General features: G+C 31.1%; 1 protein-coding gene across 3 annotated transcripts; it reads left to right on the plus strand.

The window, feature by feature from the left end:
- The first annotated feature begins 1,928 nt into the window (after positions 1-1,928).
- Positions 1,929-22,114, plus strand: LOC114182455 (DNA-directed RNA polymerase III subunit 2). 3 transcript variants are annotated; one of them, XM_028069323.1, is made up of 38 exons: positions 1,929-2,081; positions 2,414-2,522; positions 2,623-2,744; positions 2,837-2,929; positions 3,182-3,254; positions 3,331-3,421; positions 3,573-3,625; positions 3,788-3,852; positions 5,170-5,275; positions 5,375-5,485; positions 5,679-5,738; positions 6,819-6,857; positions 6,975-7,025; positions 8,397-8,495; positions 8,876-8,935; positions 9,040-9,132; positions 10,392-10,499; positions 10,664-10,774; positions 11,009-11,125; positions 12,464-12,580; positions 12,682-12,762; positions 12,989-13,093; positions 13,169-13,249; positions 13,353-13,484; positions 13,596-13,640; positions 14,000-14,077; positions 14,149-14,288; positions 14,394-14,484; positions 16,640-16,764; positions 16,841-16,970; positions 17,055-17,185; positions 18,169-18,294; positions 18,372-18,427; positions 19,074-19,144; positions 19,844-19,928; positions 20,181-20,284; positions 21,277-21,405; positions 21,792-22,114. In XM_028069323.1, exons 1-38 carry the CDS (start codon positions 2,041-2,043, stop codon positions 21,840-21,842), a joined length of 3,480 nt encoding a protein of 1,159 aa, XP_027925124.1. In that variant the 5' UTR covers positions 1,929-2,040; the 3' UTR covers positions 21,843-22,114. The 3 variants fall into 3 exon arrangements, 2 of the variants coding, with proteins under 2 accessions (XP_027925124.1, XP_027925125.1); XM_028069324.1 differs by lacking the exon at positions 6,975-7,025; XR_003604093.1 differs by lacking the exons at positions 19,074-19,144; positions 21,277-21,405; positions 21,792-22,114 and having other exon boundaries at positions 20,181-20,286.
- The last annotated feature ends 1,600 nt before the right edge of the window (positions 22,115-23,714 follow it).

The raw sequence follows: 23,714 nt of genomic DNA on the forward strand, positions 1-23,714 counted from the left end.
TTACTTTCAAATTATGCGATTCGAAAGTTATTTTCAGTTTTGAAATTATAGTCTCAGCGATTTTTCACAATTTAAGAAAGGATAAAATGAGAAATTTTTTTATATCAAAGTGCGAGAATAAATGTATGCACGTGCAAAAAGAAACTGTCACTTTTTAACGCAGCTCAAGTTAAGGTAGACTAGATTCACTTTTTAACGCAGCTCAAGTTAAGGTAGACCAGATTCGTTCACATGTTTTTCCTTTTATCCAATTTCACGTCTCTAGTAAAATATATAATTGATTTACTGTTTTTTTTTTCTAAACCATCTCAAAAGTGATTGTTTTTGCCAAGTATTAACCAATTTAAAAATATTATGATTGAAATTGATTTTTAAAACTGAGATTAATCATTTTAGTTATTTATCTTCCTACTTTAGCTTAAGATATAATATCAAATTTGAATGGATTTGGTGACAATTAAATTTTAAAAATAATCTCAAGCCATATCAATTTCAGATCTGAATAACAAATTAGATGGAAATCAATAAATCAAATTACTACGTATTTTAAACTTTTATTCATTCAATTCAGTGAAAAATAAGGACAAAATAAGCACGTTAAAACTACCCCACCTTGTAAACGGCTGTGGGAGTTTTAAGGGAAATAATAAGTAAGTTTATAATTTTACACTTTTTCCAGTTTTCGAATTTTCAATATAACAATTAAAAAATATTTTCATATAATTTTTTAAAAATTTTATCTGTACTTTAACACTATCTAAACATCACTCTTGTGTTGCACAAATACTGTAACTAATTTTCTATAATAACTAAGTTGTTGCATTAAAATTTTATTATATTACAAATCTTTCGTTCACTTGTTGCCACGAAAGTTATCAATATCAACGTAGAGCTAATATTTGTCATTTATAAGTATTTTATAGTGAAATTAAAATATTAATATAATAATTCATTAAATATATTTATACGGATCTTCCGTTGAACTAAGGGGTCATGGTTCCCAATTTTTATTATTCTTTTTACATTTATATAATTAGAAAATTAAAAATGTGATTTTAAATAATGTTTTTCAAATTTAATATTTTTAATATATTTTATATATTTGATATTCTAATAAATTTTTATATATTTATATTTATATATAAGAAAACAAAGTTATTTTTCATATTTATTTTTCAATTTTATCTTTTAAATATTTTTTAAATAAAAATAATTATTTTATTAATATTATATTTTAAATAATTATTTATTTAATTCAACCATTTTTTATTTGTTTATTTATTTTTTAATTTGATCATTATAAATAAAAATGAATTATATTAAAATTGTAAAATCTATTTATATTTAATTTTATATTTATAATTATAACAATAATTATAGTTTTATTATTTTTTATTATTATAGAAAAGTAAATATAATATTTTGATTTATATAAAAATTTTAGGATTATTTTTAGTTTCTAATTTTATTCAAAAATATTAAGTTGATTTTCCAATTTATTTTTAGTCTCAATTTGGTTAATTTTTAATAAATAGTATAATTTTGTCATTTTTTTATTATATTTTTTGAATCAAATTAAAAATTTTTCATCAAAATAAAAGTTCTAAATATTATTGTCAGTCTAATTGATAAAATCCTAGTATTAATTTTGATAAAAAAAATCTTATTTCATTATAAGAAATTTAATAAAAAAATACTAAATGACATTAAAGTTAAGATTAAAAAACACTAAAGGATCAACCTATATTTTTAGACGAAAAAATATGGATTAAAGAATAATTCTACTAAAATTTTGACTACACCATGATGAGTAACTTTTTATATATATATATATATATATATATATATATATATATATATATATATATATATTATTATTTATGTCCATGTATATTTATTCTCGGACTTTTGCTAGTAAAGGGCTTTGAAAAACCCCGCTTAAAGACTTACCATCCCTAATCCCTAAACCCCTACCTATATAAACAATTATCGAATTCTGAAGGAACAAAACTATAATCCTGCAACTGACCCATCACGGTAATGGTTCTCAATCACGATCCTTCGCAACAACCCATGAACGGGTAAGTCACCTCTTTCTTCTTTTCTCTCTCTTCCTCACTTCACACATTGCTTCGCACAGAGTTCGAAAACTTCATCATTGGTTTCTGTTGTGCCGTGCTGTTATTTCAATTTTTGTTTTCTTTTATGTTTTCATTCTCAAACATTACGAGGGATTGAGTTTTATTATTGAGAAAATAGTTTGAGAAAACAGTGTGTGCGTTATATTTTGCACTGTCATCTACACTCTTCATTGTTTTGTACCAAGCGTATACTTTTTTTTTTTTTTTTTTTTTTTATCTTCAATGTTTCTCCAATTTATATGTGTTAATGTTTGTTTTTGTGAACTAAATAGCAATGGGGGCAACAAGGTACCGGATGATTCTGGTTTTGACCAAAGGATTCTAACTGCTCCGGTGAAATCTGCTGTTGACAAGTTCCAACTTCTTCCCGAGTTCCTCAAGGTAAGTAACTGTTTAGTATGCATTGCAAGTACATGTGATGAGATAATATAGCTATTGGTGGTTGAGTTTGAATAACTTGTTGACACTTTGGCTTTGGTAGGTGAGGGGATTGGTTAAGCAACATTTGGATTCCTTTAACTTTTTTGTGAAGACAGAAATAAAAAAAATAGTTCGGGCTAACAATTTGATCAGGGCGAGTAGGCACCCACATATATATCTGAGGTATGGATGGTGGTTTGCTTAAATCTTGTCCATTTTGTTATTCAATAATTTTTTATGCTTGATTTGCTTTTGGTTACTGGTCTCTGCTGCAGGTTTTTAAATGTCAAAATTCGTAAACCATCAATAGTGGACGAATCTGTTACCGATGAAGTTACTCCACAAACATGCCGCCTAAGTGACCAAACGTGAGATTCATCATACTGAAAAACATGGCTAATGGTTTTAGTTAGATATTGCTTTGCAATTGATAGAATTAATCAATTTTCAAATGCATTCTATTATCATTTGTCAAGTTCCATGTAATTATTCTCTTTATTTTAATATCTTACCTGTTGAAAGTTTTACTTACAACAAATGTCCCACTTTTATTTTTGAATTATAATTGTGCCTTAACTACTAATGAATTTTGATTTCTTTTTATTTTGTCTAATAAAAAGGTATGCTGCTCCTATATGTGTTGATGTTGAGTACACACATGGAAGTCGTGATGACCCACGTTTACATAGAAGGGTATTTGAACACTACTGTAATCTGATTATGATGAAGATCTGTGTTATTAACTTTAGCTTTGTTTTTTTCTTCCTAGCTCAATGTTGAAATTGGAAGAATGCCTATTATGCTGCGGAGTTGTTGTTGTGTCTTATATGGGAGAGATGAAGCTGAACTTGCTAAACTCGGTTAGTATGATATTGAAATACATATGGTTATGTATACACACACACACACACACATATATTATATATATTATATATATATATTCTTTTTACCATTGTTCTTATGTTTTTTTACTATAAAAAATCTTACCTGTTTTATTTTTCATTTCATTAGGTGAGTGCCCCCTTGATCCTGGAGGGTATTTTGTAATCAAAGGGACTGAGAAGGTGATATTCTCACTTGAAGATTTTAATTTGCCATATTAAACTTTTAGTTATTTTAATTCTTGATCCGTGTCAGTAATTTTCATTTTTTAAATATAATATAATATCATCCAGACATTTTTCCTTATATTATTTTCAAATTATGATTTTATCTATCAATTTCAGGTGATTTTGATACAAGAGCAGCTCTCAAAGAATAGAATAATTATAGAGACTGACAAAAAAGGAAAGTAAGTAATCATTCTTGGTGTGATAGTGCCTTGTTTTCCTTTTGATATCTACCTTTGCATATAAATACAAGTGTGTTTACATGTCATATATATTCTTACTGTATGCAGATAATTTGAATTTTAATTCTGTTAGTTGTAATCCCTGATTCCCTGTAATCAGAAGGATATATTTGGATTTTGTTCATGTTCATGTATAAAAGTATACTTCTACTAAGACTTATCTTTCAAGCAATGGAGCTGTAAACAGTTCCCTTTTATGTTCAGTTATGTGGGTTGTAGGAGAACATCCGATTGCCAGTTAGAAGAAAATGAAATACGGAATGGGTTGACTTTAGTCTCTTATTCCAAAATTTAGATTGTGTTTCTTATTTTATGCAAGATGAGACCATGTTGTTAGTATATGTATTTTCATAAAACATGTTAGTGATATTAATTCTATTAAGGACCATTGTGTATATAAAAGACAGTCCTTAGAGGGAGCTTTAGACTTTAGGAGGGTTTGTAACTAAGTGAAGTAGCACTCTTTAAGCAAGGCGTGAGGAATTCAAAAAAAGGTTTTATCCATGAAAACCCTCTACCTTTTCATAGATGTGAATACGATGACTCATCTTTTATGCTTAATATGCATGAATCAAAGGAAAGGGTGAAGTGTTGGAGTACAAAAGTATGGTAGAAAAAGCATGAAGTTTCTTCATGAAAATCTCTTAGGCTAGAATTTTCTTCATGTATTTCTTTTATTGGTGGATTGCCTGTAAGTTCTTATTTGTACTCATCCATTCTATCTGTCCATGAATTTTTTCCTTCTGTCACCAAAATAAATAGGATCACATGTGTGACAAGTAGTGGCATCTGGTAACTTGTTCTTTTGCTATGTTAATTTCATCTTTATTGGATTAAAAAAAATTATATTCTTGTTTCTAGATTGAAACTAATTTTTTAATGGGGTAAGGTCATAAAGTTTAAATGTTGTTGGATGTTATCTTCTTCTCGTATTTACTTCTAATTTGGCTGTACATTCATGTCATTTTTATAGATTACCAATGATTCTGTTTCTTAATGAAACCTACATGTACTCCATAGGGGGTTGTCATGAAGTGAAATAGTACTCTTTAAGCAAGGTGTGAGGAATTACAAGAAAGGATTTTTTCATGAAAACTTTCTAACTAGTTCATAAATGTTAATTATATTTTATGCTTTATATGCTTAAACCAAAGGATATTATGAAGATTTGGAGTACAAATATATGATGGCGAAAGTGTAGAGTTTAATGGAGATCTGTTTTCTGGGCTAATGTTTTCTAGTTATTTTGGCTTCCAGCATAGCTGCATCTGTTACAAGCAGCACGGAGAAAATAAAAACAAAAACTGTTATTGTAGTGGAAAATGAGAAGTTCTGGTTACATTTGAATCAATTCCCTAAGAAGGTTTTCTTCTTGTACATTTTAGATATGACTTATTTTCTTTTATTTAGCTCCCTCTTTCCGTTAAAATCAGCTCCCTCTTCCATTAAAATTATTCTATAGGTTCCTCTAATGGTAGTTATGAAGGCTATGGGGATGGAGAGTGATCAAGAAGTTACGCAGATGGTTGGAAGAGATCCTCGTTATAGTTATCTACTGTTGGCCTCTTTCGAGGTAATTAATGTACATACTTGTTATGTCAAATATTATGACACTTCCATTCATAATATGTTATAGGATTTTGAATGAGCAAGAGACTTCTACAATATATTACATGCTTATCTGTTCATTGTTAGTTATCCAAAGTAAATTATACTATTATATATTTATTAATTAATTGTGAAATATGTTTTTCACAATCAATCAGGAATGTAGAAAATGCAATGTATATACACAAGAGCAAGCATTGGAGTACCTTGATAAGATGGTGAGCTGACAGTTTTATTAATTGAGTTTTATTCTACATCAATATATATATATATATATATATATATATATATCCATGTCTTTTGTATTATATCTAGTTTTCTACAACCTCTTCCCCTTTTATGAAGGTTCCCTGATCTGAGTGCAATTTTGTGGAGTTAATCTTCCTTATGTAAATATGCTAATATTCTTCCGCTGTTTTTCTTTATTCCAGTCTTTTGTGTTGTCTTGGAAATTAATAGTGCGAGGGAGCATCTTTCTGTCATTCTTAATCTGTATTTTGATTTTAATTTTACTGTTAGAGATGGCTTTTCTATAGCATGAAATATTTATATTTATTACTTGGAGAGCCAAACTTGTTTTTTTCTTATAATTTTCTGTCTTTTCTTTTTCACCTCATTTAGAAATGCCCATTTATTTATCTGTAAAAATGTTCGACCGGAGGAAATCCAACCCTTCAAATAGTTATCTTCTGAGTTATTTTGTTTAAGTTCTTTTTAGGAGGGTGTGAAAAGTGCGACATGAGGAAATTCCTGTGCTAGAATGCACAGTGAAAAAATTATCATAACAACTTAATTACAAGAAGTACAAGAATCACAAGTATCTTAATTACCATTTACATTTTTCTAGAAGAGGTAGTCCATTGTTGAGTTAGGAATTTTTTGGGGAGGGGTAGTCTCTTGAACAACCTTTGGTATCATTCATTTGGGGTGGTGGTTCTAGTGGTCTATCTTTGTGAGAAGGAGTTAGTTTCCATATTTTCTTAGGAGTTCAGCATTTACTAGTGGGTACATTTGCATGGCAGGATTGTTGGTTCCAGCAGATTTATAGTTTTATGTTTCATTGTTCTTATTATATGGATTATTTTGTTGATTGCCTTCCCTTAGTGAATTATTCTGTTATGAAAAAAGTAGTCAAACTCATGCAAGTGGTACTTGAATAATATAATGAAAATGAAAATTTATTTGCAGTTTATGATTTTGATTTATACACGCCCTTCAACTTTTTTCTAATTTTAGATACATGCATATAATTTGTATATTTTTTTTCTGTATTTATTAATGACTTGTGCACTTATCAGGTAAAACGTTCCATGTATTCAAGCAATTCAGCTGAAAAGGTTTCATCTCTCTGTCTCTTGTGAGAGTATTTTTTTTATGCTTTGGATAAAATAATATATTAATTTATTCTTTTTTTTCTTTAATTTTGTGGTTTTTCATTTGAACCATCTATATAGGAATCACGAGCATTTTCTGTCCTAAGAGATGTTTTTCTTGCAAATGTGCCTGTAAGATTTTCTTCAATCCTCAGCATCTCTTGAATTTTGTGCATTTGACATCTCTCGAATTTTATGCGTTTCTTTGGGACAATTTGATTTCATTCTATATAAAAAAATTAAAATTAAAAGAAATGATTTTGAGTATGCTTTTTGTTCACTGAACACTCAGCAGAATGTTATATTAATACACAAAAAGATTACAAGGATAAGAAATTTTAAATGGAATTGCAAGTTGGATAAGACAGTTAACTGTATCTCCGAAGGTACATTGGAACTTCTGTTTTCTGAAGTGAACATTAATTCTGAATATATTGCTGACACTTTGGTTATAGCTGGAGTATAGAGATTGTTGCTGGCACATGATATCCTGGATCCTTGAAAAACTTTGGTGAACAAATATGCCAATTGATCATTTGATTTTATAAAGGAGGTGCAGATTTTTCCATAAACTGTCTTCTCATGAATAAAGTGAAAATCAACTACTATGTGTTTAGTTCACTAATTGAAAACTGGGTTGGGAGCAATATGAAGAGCTACATGAAGAGCAATATCTTGACGTCACAGTTCAAAATTTTAAAATCTTAGAACTCGTTAAGAAGTTGTTTTAACCAAATTAGTTCACAAGTAATCATTTGAACAACTAATGGAAATAATTTTATTGGTAACCGTCTGAGCAATTATATTCTCAACTCTTATATTTGTAACAATCAATTACTCTAAAATTAGGACACGAAAATATGGAGAAATATATAATAAGATTCTACAGATATTTTAAACTAATCAATGCGGAGATCATAAAGATATTTGTATCTTAATAAATTACTATTTACAACACTCCCCTCCCGAGTTGGTAAATGAATATCACTAATTCCCAACTTTTCTACAAGGTCTTGGAATTTGTTATAATGAAGCTCCTTGTGAAATTGTTTGCTATTTGAGTTTTTAGGGACATGAATTGTATCTACAAGACATCATCTTCCGTAGAAAGTCGTGGTTACAACCGATATTCCTACTAAGACTTTAGATGCAGACATTTTCATTAGGCTTCTTCAAGGTAGATTCTAGGATCTTATAGGTAAGTTGAAGATAATCGACATTCATTTACTAACTTATGGGGAATTGTTGTAAATAATGGTTTATTAATGTAAAAATATATTAAGGATTTATTCCAAATGTACCTTGAGGTACATTGGAACTACTTTGCTTTTGTGCGTTGAAACTGATACCTTAAGGCTAACTCTATTTCCTTAAGGTACATTAAAACTACTGTACTTCAGTGCATTTAATTCCAAATCTTTTCAACTTCACTATATCAGTATACATGTAATTTGGCTTATTTGTGTTTGATTTGGTCTGAGTTGTCACTTTTGTAATCAATAGGTGGATGGAGATAATTTTCGGACAAAATGTATATATGTTGCTGTTATGATGAGACGCATAATGGATGCAATTTTAAATAAAGATGCTATGGATGACAAGGTAGTATTTATTTCTCTCTTCCATTTTTTTTTCCTAAACAAAGAATTTACTATTAATGTATAAGAAAATGATACAAATGCAAAATGACAAGAAATTCTCATGAACTAACCAAAAACTACAAAATAGTAAAATAAGTTAAAAAAGGTCTCTTTATCTAACAAAGACACCTCGTGAATGGATGACTCACATATGAATGAGTACTGAACTGATGATTGGAGCCAATGCATTAGGATCTGATATTGGTGCTTCCAAAGATGGTACTTGGGGTTGATGACTCCCTAAGATACACAATGAATAGAAGAAATAGTAATTAATCATCTTCTAATTTGATTTTTATTTTTACAATATATCAAATACTAAGTGTTTCTTTTAACACGTAGGATTATGTGGGTAACAAGCGGTTGGAGCTATCTGGCCAGTTAGTATCACTACTTTTTGAGGTACTATCGTGTTTAATTTGTCATATACCATGCTTTTGGAGAGATGCTTTGTAGTTTGTACATTTTTTATTTCGATTAATATGACATTGTTCTTTCTGGTTTAGGATCTCTTCAAGTCAATGACAACTGAAGTTAAGAACTTGACAGACAAAATGTTAGATAAGCCAGACAAGGCTAAGAATTTCGACATATCTACGGTAAGCTCTGTTTAAATTTAATCTTACTAAAGCTTTTCTGAATCTTTGCCTTGTCACTTTGAAGATTTTTTTATTTATTTTTTATTTTATATGGTTCTCTTTCTGTGTGACTCTCTTTTTGATTTTGGGTTCTTGTTCCAAGTTGATGGTGATAGGAACTATGGTATTATGCGTACCTATGTCCCACGTCAAGTTGTAAGGAATTCTAGTTTACTCAAGTGTTTGGATTTCCTCCCATAATAGCTAGCTATTGAGGGTGGGTTTCCCATTGCTTGGGTGATTATCAATGCCTAATGTGCATGGTTGTTGTCCCTTTTGTGTCTTTTTGAAGTTCTTCCTAACTCGTACCGCAAAAACAAATGACGTGGTAGTCAATAGATTACTGTACCAGACTAGTGGTGCTACAGCAGAGCAGCCTTGGGATTCAAGTAAAGGAGTGGTTTTCTCTTCCCAACCATAGAGGCTGTTTGTGTGTTCTTGCAGCAATACTATAATATAGGGTTCGAAAAATTAACTTCTGCTAAAATAATGTTTTTTGGGTAAATTGTGATTTATCCCTCATTTTTCAATGCGTTTTTTAGTAATATGTAGTTTAAATATTTAAGTATTTATATGTAGTATAAAATATTTGGGATAAAAATTTAAAATATCTGCCATCCTGCTATAGCATTTGTCGGAGTTAGTTGATTTGCTGCTATATAAGATTGACAACTATGGTTAGTCAAAATCCTGTGAAATAATTTTGATTGTCAACACTCAAAAGGATTAATTTGAAAGAAAGAAGATCTCTAGAATAATTTTTATTGTCAACACTCTAACCCTAAAGTAGTAATTACAAAGAGATCTCTAGAATCTTCTAGCTGCTTCAAACAACTTCTAGTAATATACTTAATATCCTACTAAAAACATCAACTTATTACAATCTCTCTTATATATTGTTATTTGAGACAACAGTGGACCATTTATCATTGGTTTCAACAAATATGAAGTTGACTAACAATTAGTCAGCATCTGAACATAATGTGATTTGTTTTTTTTTTTTTTTTATCTTGGAGTGATCATTTGTGGCAAATCTCAAAGTTGAAGTGTAGTTGAAACTTTATTTATTCATGTGTTATTATCAATGTAAAATCTGCCAATGGTGATGATTTTCATTTTATCATTTGTGTTCAGAATTGTTGTTCATTGCTTTGTTCTTTCAACCTGGTCTTAGCATGCCTGATTTTCTGTTTATATTTTTTCTTCGGAAATGCACCTAGCTTCTTAATCGGACTCAGAATATCATCACTCTAGGCCTGGAAAGGACACTCTCCACTGGTAATTTTGAAATTAAAAGGTTCAGAATGGAAAGAAAAGGAATGACACAGGTTGTATATTGTCTCCCTTTCAAGTATTTTTTTTTTCTCTCTTGATACTCACCATGACAAAGTCACCTGCTCTTGCTTATGTACCTAGCGACCCATGTATGGAACTTGGAATTATCTAGCACATGATATATAACCTCTAATAATGAAATTTCTCTTATTCACAGGTGTTACAAAGGTTGTCATTTATTGGTGCTATGGGCCACATGACAAGAGTCTCACCACAGTTTGAGAAGTCCAGGAAAGTAAGTGGACCTAGAGCTTTGCAGCCTAGTCAGGTGAGATGCAGTCTAATTTTGTAGCTATTTTGATGGATTGTTCTCATGTTTTTTGAGTTATGGATAGGAAAAGCTGGGATTGTTTTATACTTGTACCCAACCTTGCTTGGTGGATAGAAAGACTTCTTGTTGTATTCTTATTTTGCTTCGGCTTTTATTCTTTTGGCTTTAACTAATAAAATCTTATATACTTATGAATTTATACCTTCTTTTCTCATCTCTTCCATTTGATAGTGGGGCATGCTTTGTCCTTGTGACACCCCTGAAGGTGAAGCTTGTGGACTGGTCAAGAATTTGGCTTTGATGACTCATGTTACTACCGATGAAGAGGAGGCCCCCTTAATTTCTATGGTGTGTTTTCTTATACTATAGGATGATGATATTTTCCTTTATTATTTATCATTTTAACTACTTAGGTAAAACATATATAGATGTTACATCCAGGTTGTGGGATTTATGACATCTTCCAAGAAACTTTTTGAGGTCAAAATTCAATCTTATTATGACCTCAGTGCATAGTTACACATACTTTACCCAGTACCCATCTCTTGGAGACTAGCCTTAATGACATACTTCTCTTGCACATAGTTCTCACTGTCCCCATGAAGTTTGACATATTGTTAGTTCGACCTACAAACAGACTAGGGCACATTATAACACCTCCAAATGCTGCCAAACTACTGCAGCCATGGGATCCACTAGGCTTTGTTCTGAACTAAAAAAATGCCTTACCTTGTTGGGTAAATGAAACCTTTTGAAAGAGAGAAAAATTGATGCAAGAGACGCTAAAAACTGTGTATAGACCACACAACATGGTCCATTCGATATAAGTTGATGACATTAAATACATGATATGATTTGCCTATAAATCATATTCTAATAATCTATTTATAATTATGAATATCCTAATGAATCGTTTGAGATACTCTGAACTAAAATTCTAAGATAATATCCTTAGATATTTTTAACAAAATTCATCTGCAGCCAAACTTGTGCACCTTTCACACCTCGATATAAACAAAACCTTGCCAACTTCTGCAGCTCAACAGTCTTGATCAGCCTCCTTTGCTGTAGCTGGGTTTTTTTGTTTCTTTTTGGGTTGTGTAGGAAGGCTGTTGAATTTATTATTAGGTCGTGTACATAAAGGCACAAATAAATTTAATTTTTTTTAAGAAATGCAATAGTTATAATGATCTTGGAGATAGTGGAAATACTAAAAATAAGAAGAATTGTCTTTAAGATGTTACTCCCAACAATCTGATTTTTGGACAGCATAATAAAAGGTTCTATCCGTCCTCAAAGGTGTTAAACAGTTACCTGGAAATTTTTTCAAGAAAAGGTGCATTTTCCTTTCTTTTTTTTTGGAAAAAATTGAAAATTGTTATTCTTTTCTTTTCATAGTTTCAACTCAATGAAATTATTATTTTTTTTATGTTAAAAATGTCCGAAAATTTTTACTATCCCATCATCCCCCTTGGTTTTGGAGATTCCTTGGCCTTTCTAGTTTTTTTGTCTCTTTTATTATTTTTTTGGAAAGGCTTTTCTCATAAAATTATTGAAATAGTCATTGTGCTTGTATTTCAATGTACATTTTTTGGTACAGAAGTAAATTATAGGTGATTTCCGTATACTTCATTTTTTACTGTAGATGTATGGCATTTTATTGTGTTTCATTATTTCTTGTGACAGTGTTATTCGTTGGGTGTTGAAGACCTGGAACTTCTCTCTGCAGAGGAGCTTCACACACCTGACTCCTTTCTTGTAATTTTAAATGGTTTAATCCTTGGAAAGCATAGGAAGCCACTGGTATTTGTTCTCTCTTTCATCAAATGCATAATTTTTAAAGAAATACAGTACATGATTCTTTTCTTATTATGTGTTGTTAACATTACCATTTTTTTTTCAAGCGTTTTGCTAATGCAATTAGAAAACTGCGGAGAGTTGGTAAAATTGGCGAGTTTGTAAGTGTCTTTGTCCATAACAAGCAGGTGAATAATACTGTTCATGTTTTTCCAACCCGACCCCCTCTACTTGTTTTATTTTCCTGCTCTGTGCTATTTTGATTTTGTGTTGTATTTTACTTTTTTAGGGGGTACAGTTTGCTCTAGGCATAATATTTATTGTTTCTATTTAGTTATTGTATTTCAATAACTATTTTAATGTTGAAAATATGTGAATGAATGGTGGTCTCAATTGAAAAAAACATGTTTACAGCACTGTGTCTACTTAGCTTCTGATGGTGGTAGAGTTTGCCGTCCCCTAGTCATTGCTGACAAGGGAGTATCAAGAATCAAAGAGCATCATATGAAAGAGTTAATGGTAATGTGTATTATATTCTTTCATCCTGGAAACAAAAAAAGTATCTTGTGAAAATTTAATTTTATACTTTTTCAGGATGGAGTACGCACATTTGATGATTTCTTACGAGATGGCTTGCTTGAGTATCTTGATGTTAATGAAGAAAACAACACTTTGGTTTGTTCTACTCTAATTACGTTTAGTTTTTCTTTTCTTTCAGCTATGAAATTCTATCTTATTCATCACAGCTGATACCCATAGTTGCCTTTTCTCTCTGTAGATTGCTTTATATGAAGGAGATGCCACTCCAGAAACTACACATATTGAGATTGAGCCTTTTACCATTTTGGGAGTTATTGCAGGGTTAATTCCTTATCCTCATCATAATCAGTCACCTAGGAACACATATCAGGTTCCCCTTCTTCCCTCTTTTCTCTATGTTTTACGTCCTGATTTTTGCACTTTTATGAATGAAGTGTGTTTTTCTGCCAACCTGAAATTACTATTGTTTATCTCACTGTAGTGTGCAATGGGTAAGCAAGCGATGGGAAATATAGCATTTAATCAGGTAAGCAAAGTTTTCTTATTTACACGAGTTCAACAATTGCATGTTTAGATTTCATGAAATTATTCCTATTTTTCAAAAAAATCAAGTTTATATCTTTGTTTTGAATGAATCAATTTTTCATAACTTCTTCATAATGCATGCATTCAATAAATAAATACAAGCCTGTAAATTCGTGTCCACATGGATCCAGATTTAAAATTCTAAATAGTTGCATATGATTAGATTTTTAAAGTAATTTATGAATGCTTATGGTGTGTTGGGTAATTATATTTTTACGCTCAAAATTTTTAGTAGCATAGGTTTATAGAGAATTCCAAATAATGTAATTGATGAACTTATATCAGTCTTGTTGTATTTAGCTTCGCCGGAATGACAGCCTGCTTTACCTACTCGTTTATCCTCAAAGACCTTTACTGACAACAAAGACCATTGAGCTGGTGTGTATAGTTTCATTGTTTAATTTCTCACTGATTTGAAGGGCTTTGACTAATAATCTATTTGATTTTAGGTTGGATATGATAAACTTGGAGCTGGTCAAAATGCCACGGTAGCTGTAATGAGCTATAGTGGTTATGATATCGAAGATGCCATTGTCATGAACAAGGCATCTCTTGATCGTGGGTTTGGTCGTTGTATAGTTATGAAAAAGTATGCAATTTTATTTGGTGTTTTTTCTGTATTTGGTTGCTGCATATTTTATTCTCTAAGCTTTTCACGGTAGCACTTTTGACCTTGATGCTCCCATATATATAGGTATAGTGCTGTCATTCAGAAGCATTCGAATGACACATCAGATCGAATACTTAGGCCTAATAGAGCTGCAGACACTGCAGGACGAATGCGGGTAATGTCTTCATAGTGAATAGAAACTAATTATTATTTGTTTTACTATAATTATTTGCTTAAAATTTAGTTTTAATCTATCTTATAGTACGTTGGATAATGTGACATTTATAAAGTATATCAAGTTTATAAAATTGCTTACGTTTACAGATGCAGATACCTTGTTGCATAAATTTACTTTAATGTATTGAATGCTAATTTAAGCAAACATAAATAGCTACTATTGAACTATGGAATTACATACATATAAACAAATGTCTCAATTATGTGAAATTTCATATAGGTGATTTGTGAAATATTTAGGAGAAATGGTGATTTCATTCTATGAATCAATTGGTATATATAAGGTTCAAATTCATGGATATTTATATAAAGTAAACAATAGGTGGAGGTCAACATTGTCAACAAGGTGTGACATGGTTGGTATATAACTGTCTCTTAAGCATGTGGCCAAGGATTTAATCTCTGGTTTGTAATTGTATCGATGGAGAAACATCTGCTGGGATAGGCCACCCCTTTAAATGGATCTCACAACTTAAAAAACAACATATAAGTGGAGGTAAAAATGAGGAAAAATGTAATTATACTTTTTGTATTGGATTGATTGAGTTTGACCAAAATATTTTGAAAACCTTATACAAACCAACCAACTTTCTTTGAAAATGGACTTTAAGCCTAATTCAATTTCACAAAATCAACTTCATGATATGACTATATTTCTAGATGATGTGAAATCTCCAACATATCTCTTATTGCGAGGACATTGAGCATGAGAATAGAGCGGGTTTGATGTAGGATCTCCCATAAACTTAAATAGGATCTCCAACAAGCTTAAATATGATAGTTTGTGTTAGTGTATGCTAGTATGATTGTATTAGTTAATCATGGTCAATAGTCAACTCTTATGTACAGCTGCTTTTCTCTTGTATCTCTATAAATAAATACAAACACTGCACAGACTATTGTGTGTAATACAGTTCAATCAAAACAGTTTGTTATATCTTTTAATCCTTTTCTTCTCTGTTCTCTCACTCGAAACTCTAATAGTTTGGATGATAACTCTAGCCAATTCAATTTATAAATGCTTTGTTAAGACTTAAGCAAAGGAGGACAGTCTAACTCAAAAAATTAGTACAATATCAAGTAGTTTATCCTGCTCAATGTGGGACTCTCAACATTGGTATCCCATTCTAGAGATTTATGCTGCTCCACTTTATGGATATTTACCTGATGTTAGGGTGTTTTCTCTGAGGCAACTCCTTCATCCTGCCTATAGGTAGCCCTTTCCAAAAAACCTTAGCTCTAGTACCCATTGTTGAATCGAGCAGTTACAATATGTCAAAAACTATAACTGATTGTAAAGATGCAATTCTTTCTATTTAAGAGTGTAGCAGCCCAAGTGTCGTAATTTGTTTGTGTCCTGACCCTCTGCCATAGGACAATTGATGTCATCTGCAATAATTATGACTTAAACATAATAGGAAAGCCCAACTCAAAAGACTATTCAAGTAGCTTGTCCTACTGAATGTGGGACTCCAAACACACTCCTAGTCACAATAGTGGTAAAAGGCCTCCTGAATGGCAGCAACAGTTGGGCTAGCAAGACTTCAATCCTGCACAGAAGTGAGATCTGTACTCTCAAAGTAAGAGGCAGAGTACACATCATATAATAATTATCATGCTATATCAAGTTCTCAGCAGGAGTTTTATGGGCTGATTGACAAAAATCAGAGCTGTTATGTCTTGTTGGTCAAGTTAAGTTCTGAATATAAATGTATGTTCTCACTGTATAGATTTATCTTGTTCCATTAATCATAACAAGTATTTGTTATATTTAATGGATAAAACATTTATGCTCCATCTTGAGCGGGAATGGTTGAATTAATCACTCACTGCTTATGTTTCTCGTTTACATTGTATTTTTTTTTTATTTACATTATATTTGTATATTTTTCTTGAAGTATTGTAATTAATAACATATATGAAAGTGTCTATATGTAGTGTTATAGTTACTATAATTATGTTCTTATCATGTGTGTAAACCAGACTAGTATGTTTACAACACTACACATTTTTTACCATTTATTATCGATTCAAATTATATAATTGTCTGAAATTGTTTTCTATGCCACTGGGTGTTCTCCTGCTCCCTGTAGGTACTTGATGATGATGGTATTGCTGCTCCTGGGGAAATTCTTAAGCCTTTTGACATCTATATCAATAAACAATCACCAATTGATACACGTACTCCCAAAGCATCAGCAGCAAATTTGCCTGATAGGTTTGTTTCTTATTTTCTCAATATTGGTTTCACTATTGTTGGTTCACATTTTTTTCTATTGTTTCCTTTTAAGCAGTGCATATCGGTCTAATGCACAATCATTCAAGGGTCATGGAGGAGAGGTAGTTGATAGGGTGGTTCTATGCTCTGATAAGGATAAAAACATGTGTATCAAATTTCTGATTCGTCACACTCGTAGACCTGAGGTAAAGCTGTTTATGGTTTATCGTGAGTTAGAGTTATTGGTTAGAAATAGTGTATTTATTTGTAGTCTGAATTTGTTGCATTAGCTTGGTGATAAATTTAGCAGCAGACATGGGCAAAAAGGTGTTTGTGGAACTATTGTTCCGCAAGAAGACTTTCCATTTTCTGAGAAAGGCATTTGTCCTGATCTGATTATGAATCCTCATGGTTTCCCAAGGTACTATAACTCATTTTACTTGTCATTGTTCCTCATGATATATAGGTGGGGGAACAATCTTTGATTTTGGAAAATAACTGAAATAATTTATTTGTGATCATTTTGGTTCTTCTCTGTTCCTTCAACTGAAATAATTTATGCAGGGAACCATCTTTACTTTAGGCAAATAACTGACATGATTTCTGATATTTCTCTGTTCCTTCAATGACATGATTTTAATCTTAGGGTTTATGGCTCCTCCATAACTAGCTGACTAGCTTTACTACTCGGTCAACAAGTTCCAACATCCCAACTGGGAACAATTTTTCACTTTTGTACTTGGAAAATTGGAAAGTGAATGTTATTTATATTAAGTCAATTGCATGACAGCTGCAGGCAAATAAAATGTGGTCATATTTGTTCCAAATGCATAACAGGGGAACAAATGTTGAGCTAAATAAGTGATAAGGACTTGGGTTTTTATGGGATGCCTAAGTCCTACGTCATGTAGTATGAAACACTCAATTGAGTATTTAAGTGCTTGGTTTCCCCCGCTTAATAGCTAGTTTCTAAGGGTAGGTTTCCCGAATGTTTGGGTACATATTGGTAGTAGAAGTATGAGATGCTTGGTGGAGTATTTAGGTGCTTAGTTCTTCCCCCTTAACATATAACTTTTGTGGGAGGGTTCCCAAGTGCTTAGCTACTTATCATTATGTAACACAACAGTAAGTATTGTGGCCACAAATTTGCTATAAGCCATCAATAAACTCGAATTTCTGAGTACCCAATAAGATCTAAATTATGAACTTGAAGATTATTGTTAAATCTGTTGTAATAATACTTATCTATAGATTGGATAGCCTATTTGGCACAGGTCAAACTCTTAGTCAAAGAAACTTACTATTTCTCATGCCTATTGAGTAGAAACAAATTTGTTTTTAAGTGAATAAATATATAATATAACATGTGTTAAGATGGGAACTTATTTTTGTTAATGGTATCAGTCGAATGACGGTTGGAAAGATGATAGAGCTTCTTGGAGGGAAAGCAGGGGTTTCATGTGGTCGATTTCATTATGGCAGTGCTTTTGGGGAAAGAAGTGGACATGCAGACAAGGTTGAAGCCATAAGGTATGTCTTGTTTGTCTTTTGTATGGCATTCATAGAGTTATCTATATCTGTATTCTCAAAGTTTCATGCTTTCACAGTGAAACTCTTGTGAGTAAAGGCTTCAGCTACAGTGGGAAAGATTTCATTTATTCAGGTTTTTATTTTCTTATTCCATATTACTATTCGATTTGTATGTAATGTATTTATGGCAAATATCATTATGAAATACAATACTTCAGTTTACTTTACATAATGTATCTGATACAGGTACTTTTAGATACTTTTCCGAAATATATTTGTGGAGTATCTAAGTCTTTAAAAATAAAAAAATCCAATACCACTAACATATGAGGCACATAAGATATATAATATAGAATTATTGTCCATTGATGAATTTAAGAAAGAAATGATATTGATAGTGTAATTCTTTGTAGATAATAGAGTGATTTATGTTGACAATTTGAATTTTCAAAATTGCAATTATACATTTTTTTTATGTTATATGAATTTCTGTATATCTAAATATGTATTTTACACGTCATATATTTTAAAATATTTGTATGTCAGTATCCAATATGATGTGCATCATAAAATGACTGTTACTTTGACTGTTGGCACTGCTTGTGGTGAGAGCTTGAATTTCTAATAAAATATGAACTATTTATATTTTGACAAGAGTGAGGGTAAGGTTGTTACTCTAGATTTGTTACTTAATGCATGTTTCAGCTCGATAAATACTTATACACAAGAAATCATATTTACCCTCTAATACGGGTGCTAATTTCCTTTTTCTTTTTCAGGTATTACTGGTTGTCCACTGCAAGCCTATATTTTCATGGGTCCTATTTACTACCAAAAATTAAAACATATGGTTAGTGAAGTCCTTCCAAAGAATATTTTCTCTTAAATACCTACTACAAAATACTAATAAAATACTAATATACCATGTTCTATTGGATGAAATTATGGGAGTTCATTAAATATATTGGTATTATTTCCCGTTTGGGGTGTCCCATTTCCAAACTAATGGACAGGTACAGCAGTCTGCACTCCTGCTGTCGCAATGTACCTTTTTTACTTGAGTTACATACATGTATATGTTGCAGCTGAGGGAAAGATTCAAGCTTGTCTCCCTCTAAGTTAAGATTTAAGTGAAATAATAGAGTAAATAGAGCATAAATACACAATTGAACATTCTCTAACATATCTCGACAATATTTCCCACATTACTTCACCACTATCTCACGATTCAGGTACAATTATTTTTAAAAAATAAAATCTTTCTGTTCCTAGTATTAATTAGTGTACTTGAATCTTTCATTTGTGGTTAACAATAGAGTAAATTAAAAATGTATGGCTAAGCTTGACACCGTTTTTCAATTGGTTCCTACATGATAAATGTAAATGAGGAAAGACAACATTTTTTGCATCACTGTTATAACACTAGGGATTGATTTGTTATATATTTTGCTTTTAAAGGACAAAATTGAAGTATCAATTATAACAACCTTATTTTTAATTTAACTTGCCTGTGTACAAGTCCACAAGTAATCGCTGTTGTGTTCATCAGGTGCTTGATAAGATGCATGCTCGTGGCAGCGGCCCTCGTGTCATGCTAACTAGGCAGCCTACAGAAGGGAGAGCTAGAAATGGAGGTATATAATTTATACCTTTTTAATAAGTTCTAGAATTTATTTTATTTTAGTGAAAATTGTTAGAGTGGTCCTGTTCCCTACCTTAGTATAATGATATTTTAATTTTTTATTTTCTGCTGTTCTGTTGGTCGGGAGTAGTTTTTGTGATTAAATTGTCTTCTCTTGTGGGTTTCACAGTAAATGTAATTTATCTATGTATTAGTTAAGGTATCTACAGCTTCACATAATTCTTTCGCTTATAATTATTTTCAGGTCTTCGTGTTGGAGAAATGGAACGCGATTGCTTGATTGCTTATGGTGCTAGTATGTTGATTTATGAACGACTTATGTTGTCTAGTGATCCTTTTGAAGTGCAGGTAATAATCTAGTTGACTTTATCTTAGTATCACTGTCATTCCACTATCAGTAAATAGAGCATAAATATTATTGAATGGGAAGCTTTGCCAGCACATTTAGGGTGGCTGCCTCAACTAAATACCTTTGTCATTCCACTATCAGTCTATTATTGGAAAGGGAGCATGGAGATTAACCTCATTTCTTTTATCATAAAAATACATTTTTAAATATTATGAAGATTTTTAGTTTATAACACGGGAAAATGCTAAAAGCCCCCGGTAACAAAGGGTCATGTTCAGAAAACTTTCCAATGTTTTGAAGATGGTGAAAGATAGAGAAAAGAGAAATCATGTGTTAGAGCTACAGAACAGACTCAACATGTTGTGAATATACTAAAATTATTCGTCTAGCTATATTTTGATTGTGAACGTTGGGCTTTACTGGAGAAAAAAGTGAGTAGTAGAAATGATAATGTTAAGATGGAGGTGTGATCAAGCATGAAAGGACATGATGCAAAATTATAGTTTATCGGGAGATACTGGTGTCACATTGATTGAAGAAAAGATGAGTTGGGACGAATACTTAAGAAGGCCAACAGAAAATATCTATGAAGATTGGATCCTTAATTGATTGAGCCTGATGGTACTGTGTGATCCATGTAGTCGACTCACCTAGTGAAATAAGGATTTTGTTGAACCCAGTAAGTATATACATACATGATATACTGAACCTAGACATACACATACGTGTTTGTAACACTCATCCAAGTGATGGCATGTAGGTCTTAATCATATGAAACAAAACATGTTACAGAGATAGTTGTATGAGGCAATCATAGGGTCTCATATATGTGCTACTGAAAGTTAGTCTTAATGTCTTCAGATCGGACACTTTCTCCTTAAAAGAAGTGATAATTTACCTCGCTGTCAATGAAAACAATATGCGCTATATGCTATGGATCCTTTTCTTTATGATCAAACTTACTGATGATAGTAATTTCCTTTTTACGCAGGTATGTACAGCATGTGGGTTGTTAGGATATTACAACCATAAGCTGAAAACTGGTATTTGTTCATATTGTAAGAATGGAGACAAGATTTCCACCATGAAGCTTCCATATGCATGCAAACTTATGATTCAGGTATGATGTGCCTTTCATAGTCAGTTATCGTAGGAAACCTTTTATATATATATATATATATATATATATATATATATATATATATATATGTGTGTGTGTGTGTGTGTGTGTTTAGGACGGTGCATCTTAATAATTAGGAATGAATCATTGTAATTATACTACATGCATATATTGACAGCCAGACCTTATATAGATTCTATTACACATTTGTTCTGATTAGCATGATGTGTAGATATGTCAACATAAAAAAAAGTGATTTTTAACGTTCAATGAAGCCTTGTTTTAGCTGCCACTGTTGTCTGGAATTTACAACATTTTATTTTCTTTTGTTTATTTTGTCGTACTTTTTTTGATGTTGATCAATTTCATTTGATTCTCAATTTCAGGAACTCCAATCAATGAATATTGTTCCCCGTTTAAAGCTGGCAGATGCGTGAGATGATCTAATTGTTGAGACTGCACAGATATTACTGTTTGGGCAAATTACAGGGCAGAAAAAATTGCCATTGACCACTATTCATGAATTTCTGCTGATTCTTTTGTATATTCTCCTCTTCAATTTTGCTCAACCCTCCCTTTCTTTACCCAGAAAAATTGTAAAACTTAGAACCATTTGTTTATGGGTTTTTTAATTTAAAAACATTTTGTAAAGCTATTGTCTACTGTTCAACAGTCAATACCTAATTTAGAATTAATCAAGTTTTGAAAATTGTTTGTAAAGTATTTAATAACAAAAGTAGACGATAGTGAATGCCGTATCTGTTTCTCAAATGAAATTATTCACTTACGTCGAGTGTAACTTAGATTTTTCTTTTTTTAATAAGGGGCAATTTTATATTGCCACATGACTAATAAGTAAACAATACAAATAACCTACTTTACACACTTTAGAATCTAATTTAATTAGAATTCAGTGACAATTTAATATTTTTTGTTTATATTGTCATCTATCCATGGTTTTTGTGATGATTTTAAAAGATATATCTATGATGGTTTTTAATCGACTGCGAATGTAAAAGATTTTATAATTTATAATATATTTGAGAACAATTCAGCGTTAGTTTCTGTAAGCCTTATTAAATGATCAGTAATGAGATAGAGGAAATGCACTCTATTCAACTTATTATTTTTTACTTATGTGGATGTATTTATAAGAGACAAAGAGGAAGCAAGAAAAATAGTAATAAAATAGCATTGCATTTGAATATATTTCCTCTCAACTTAGAGTATATATTATATGTACCAAAGTTAAAACATAAATTGATTCCTTAGTTCATTTAGAGATTTACTTCGAATGTGTGAGTTGTTTATTGGAGCTTACAAACTCATTAATAAGATTCTTAGGCATAATTTTTTTTATGAAAATAACGATCAATTTTTATATTTGTTCTCTCATGAAATTTTGAATCGGAGGCAATACAAAAATTTTAGCTCTTTAAGAACTTGTTTACTCCATACAAGTTCACATGTAATTAGAATCGTATATGGATATCTCCAGTAAACCATATAACCAACCCAATTTGCACCACAATACCCAACAACTTAAATATTTTCCTTTTTCTCATACAACAATTCATGTCCTAAGTTCCCTTTTACATATTTGAGAATACAAATCACAACATTCTAGATATTAATGTGAGAATTTTGCATAAATTGACTAACAACTCCCATTAGATAAAAAGATAAGGTATTGTTACATTAAGATAAATGAGTTTTCTAACTAACCTTCAATATTTATCTAGGTATGAGAAAAGTTTACCTTAATCACTTTTTAACTTCTATATCAACGGGCAAACAATTTGTCAGGTTTCTCTCCTCCAAAAAATTAAGAGTATATTTTATTTGTGAAGTGATGACACCTTTTTACTGCGTTGCTTCAATACCAAGAGGATATTTTGTTAAATGATCTTTGTCACTCTATTTGAATCTCAAAAATCTGCACAATATGACTAAATTTACCAAACTGAGCTTGGGATGATTATTTTAAGATAGAGTAAATGATGTAATTGACAAACCAAACCAAATTTTCTTTGAGCAATAAATCCAAGAAGTTGTTCTATGTAAATCTCCTTGTCCAAATCACCATAAATGAAGTCATTTTTAATGTCTAACGATCGACAAAAGACAACTATAGCAATGAAAAACTATCATAGTAGTTGATACCATAAACATGAGTGTATTCTTAGCTATTATATGAGCTTTAAGACGATCTACTACACTAGTAGGACATCTCTAATGTTAAGTGACTAACTTATTGTGAATTTGAAGTCTTTACTGAGTTTTCCTGATCCTCTGTTGTGATTTTAAAA

Source organism: Vigna unguiculata, chromosome 4 (assembly GCF_004118075.2).
Source record: "Vigna unguiculata cultivar IT97K-499-35 chromosome 4, ASM411807v1, whole genome shotgun sequence".
NCBI lineage: Eukaryota > Viridiplantae > Streptophyta > Magnoliopsida > Fabales > Fabaceae > Vigna > Vigna unguiculata.

Bases quoted from the DNA above. Each gene is read 5' to 3' on its own strand.
- LOC114182455 (XM_028069323.1), top strand. From the start codon at position 2,041: ATGGTTCTCAATCACGATCCTTCGCAACAACCCATGAACGG. The intron at 3,255-3,330 runs GTATTTGAACAC...TTTTCTTCCTAG, and splicing joins ACCCACGTTTACATAGAAGG to CTCAATGTTGAAATTGGAAG. The intron at 16,765-16,840 runs GTTTGTTTCTTA...CCTTTTAAGCAG, and splicing joins GCAGCAAATTTGCCTGATAG to TGCATATCGGTCTAATGCAC.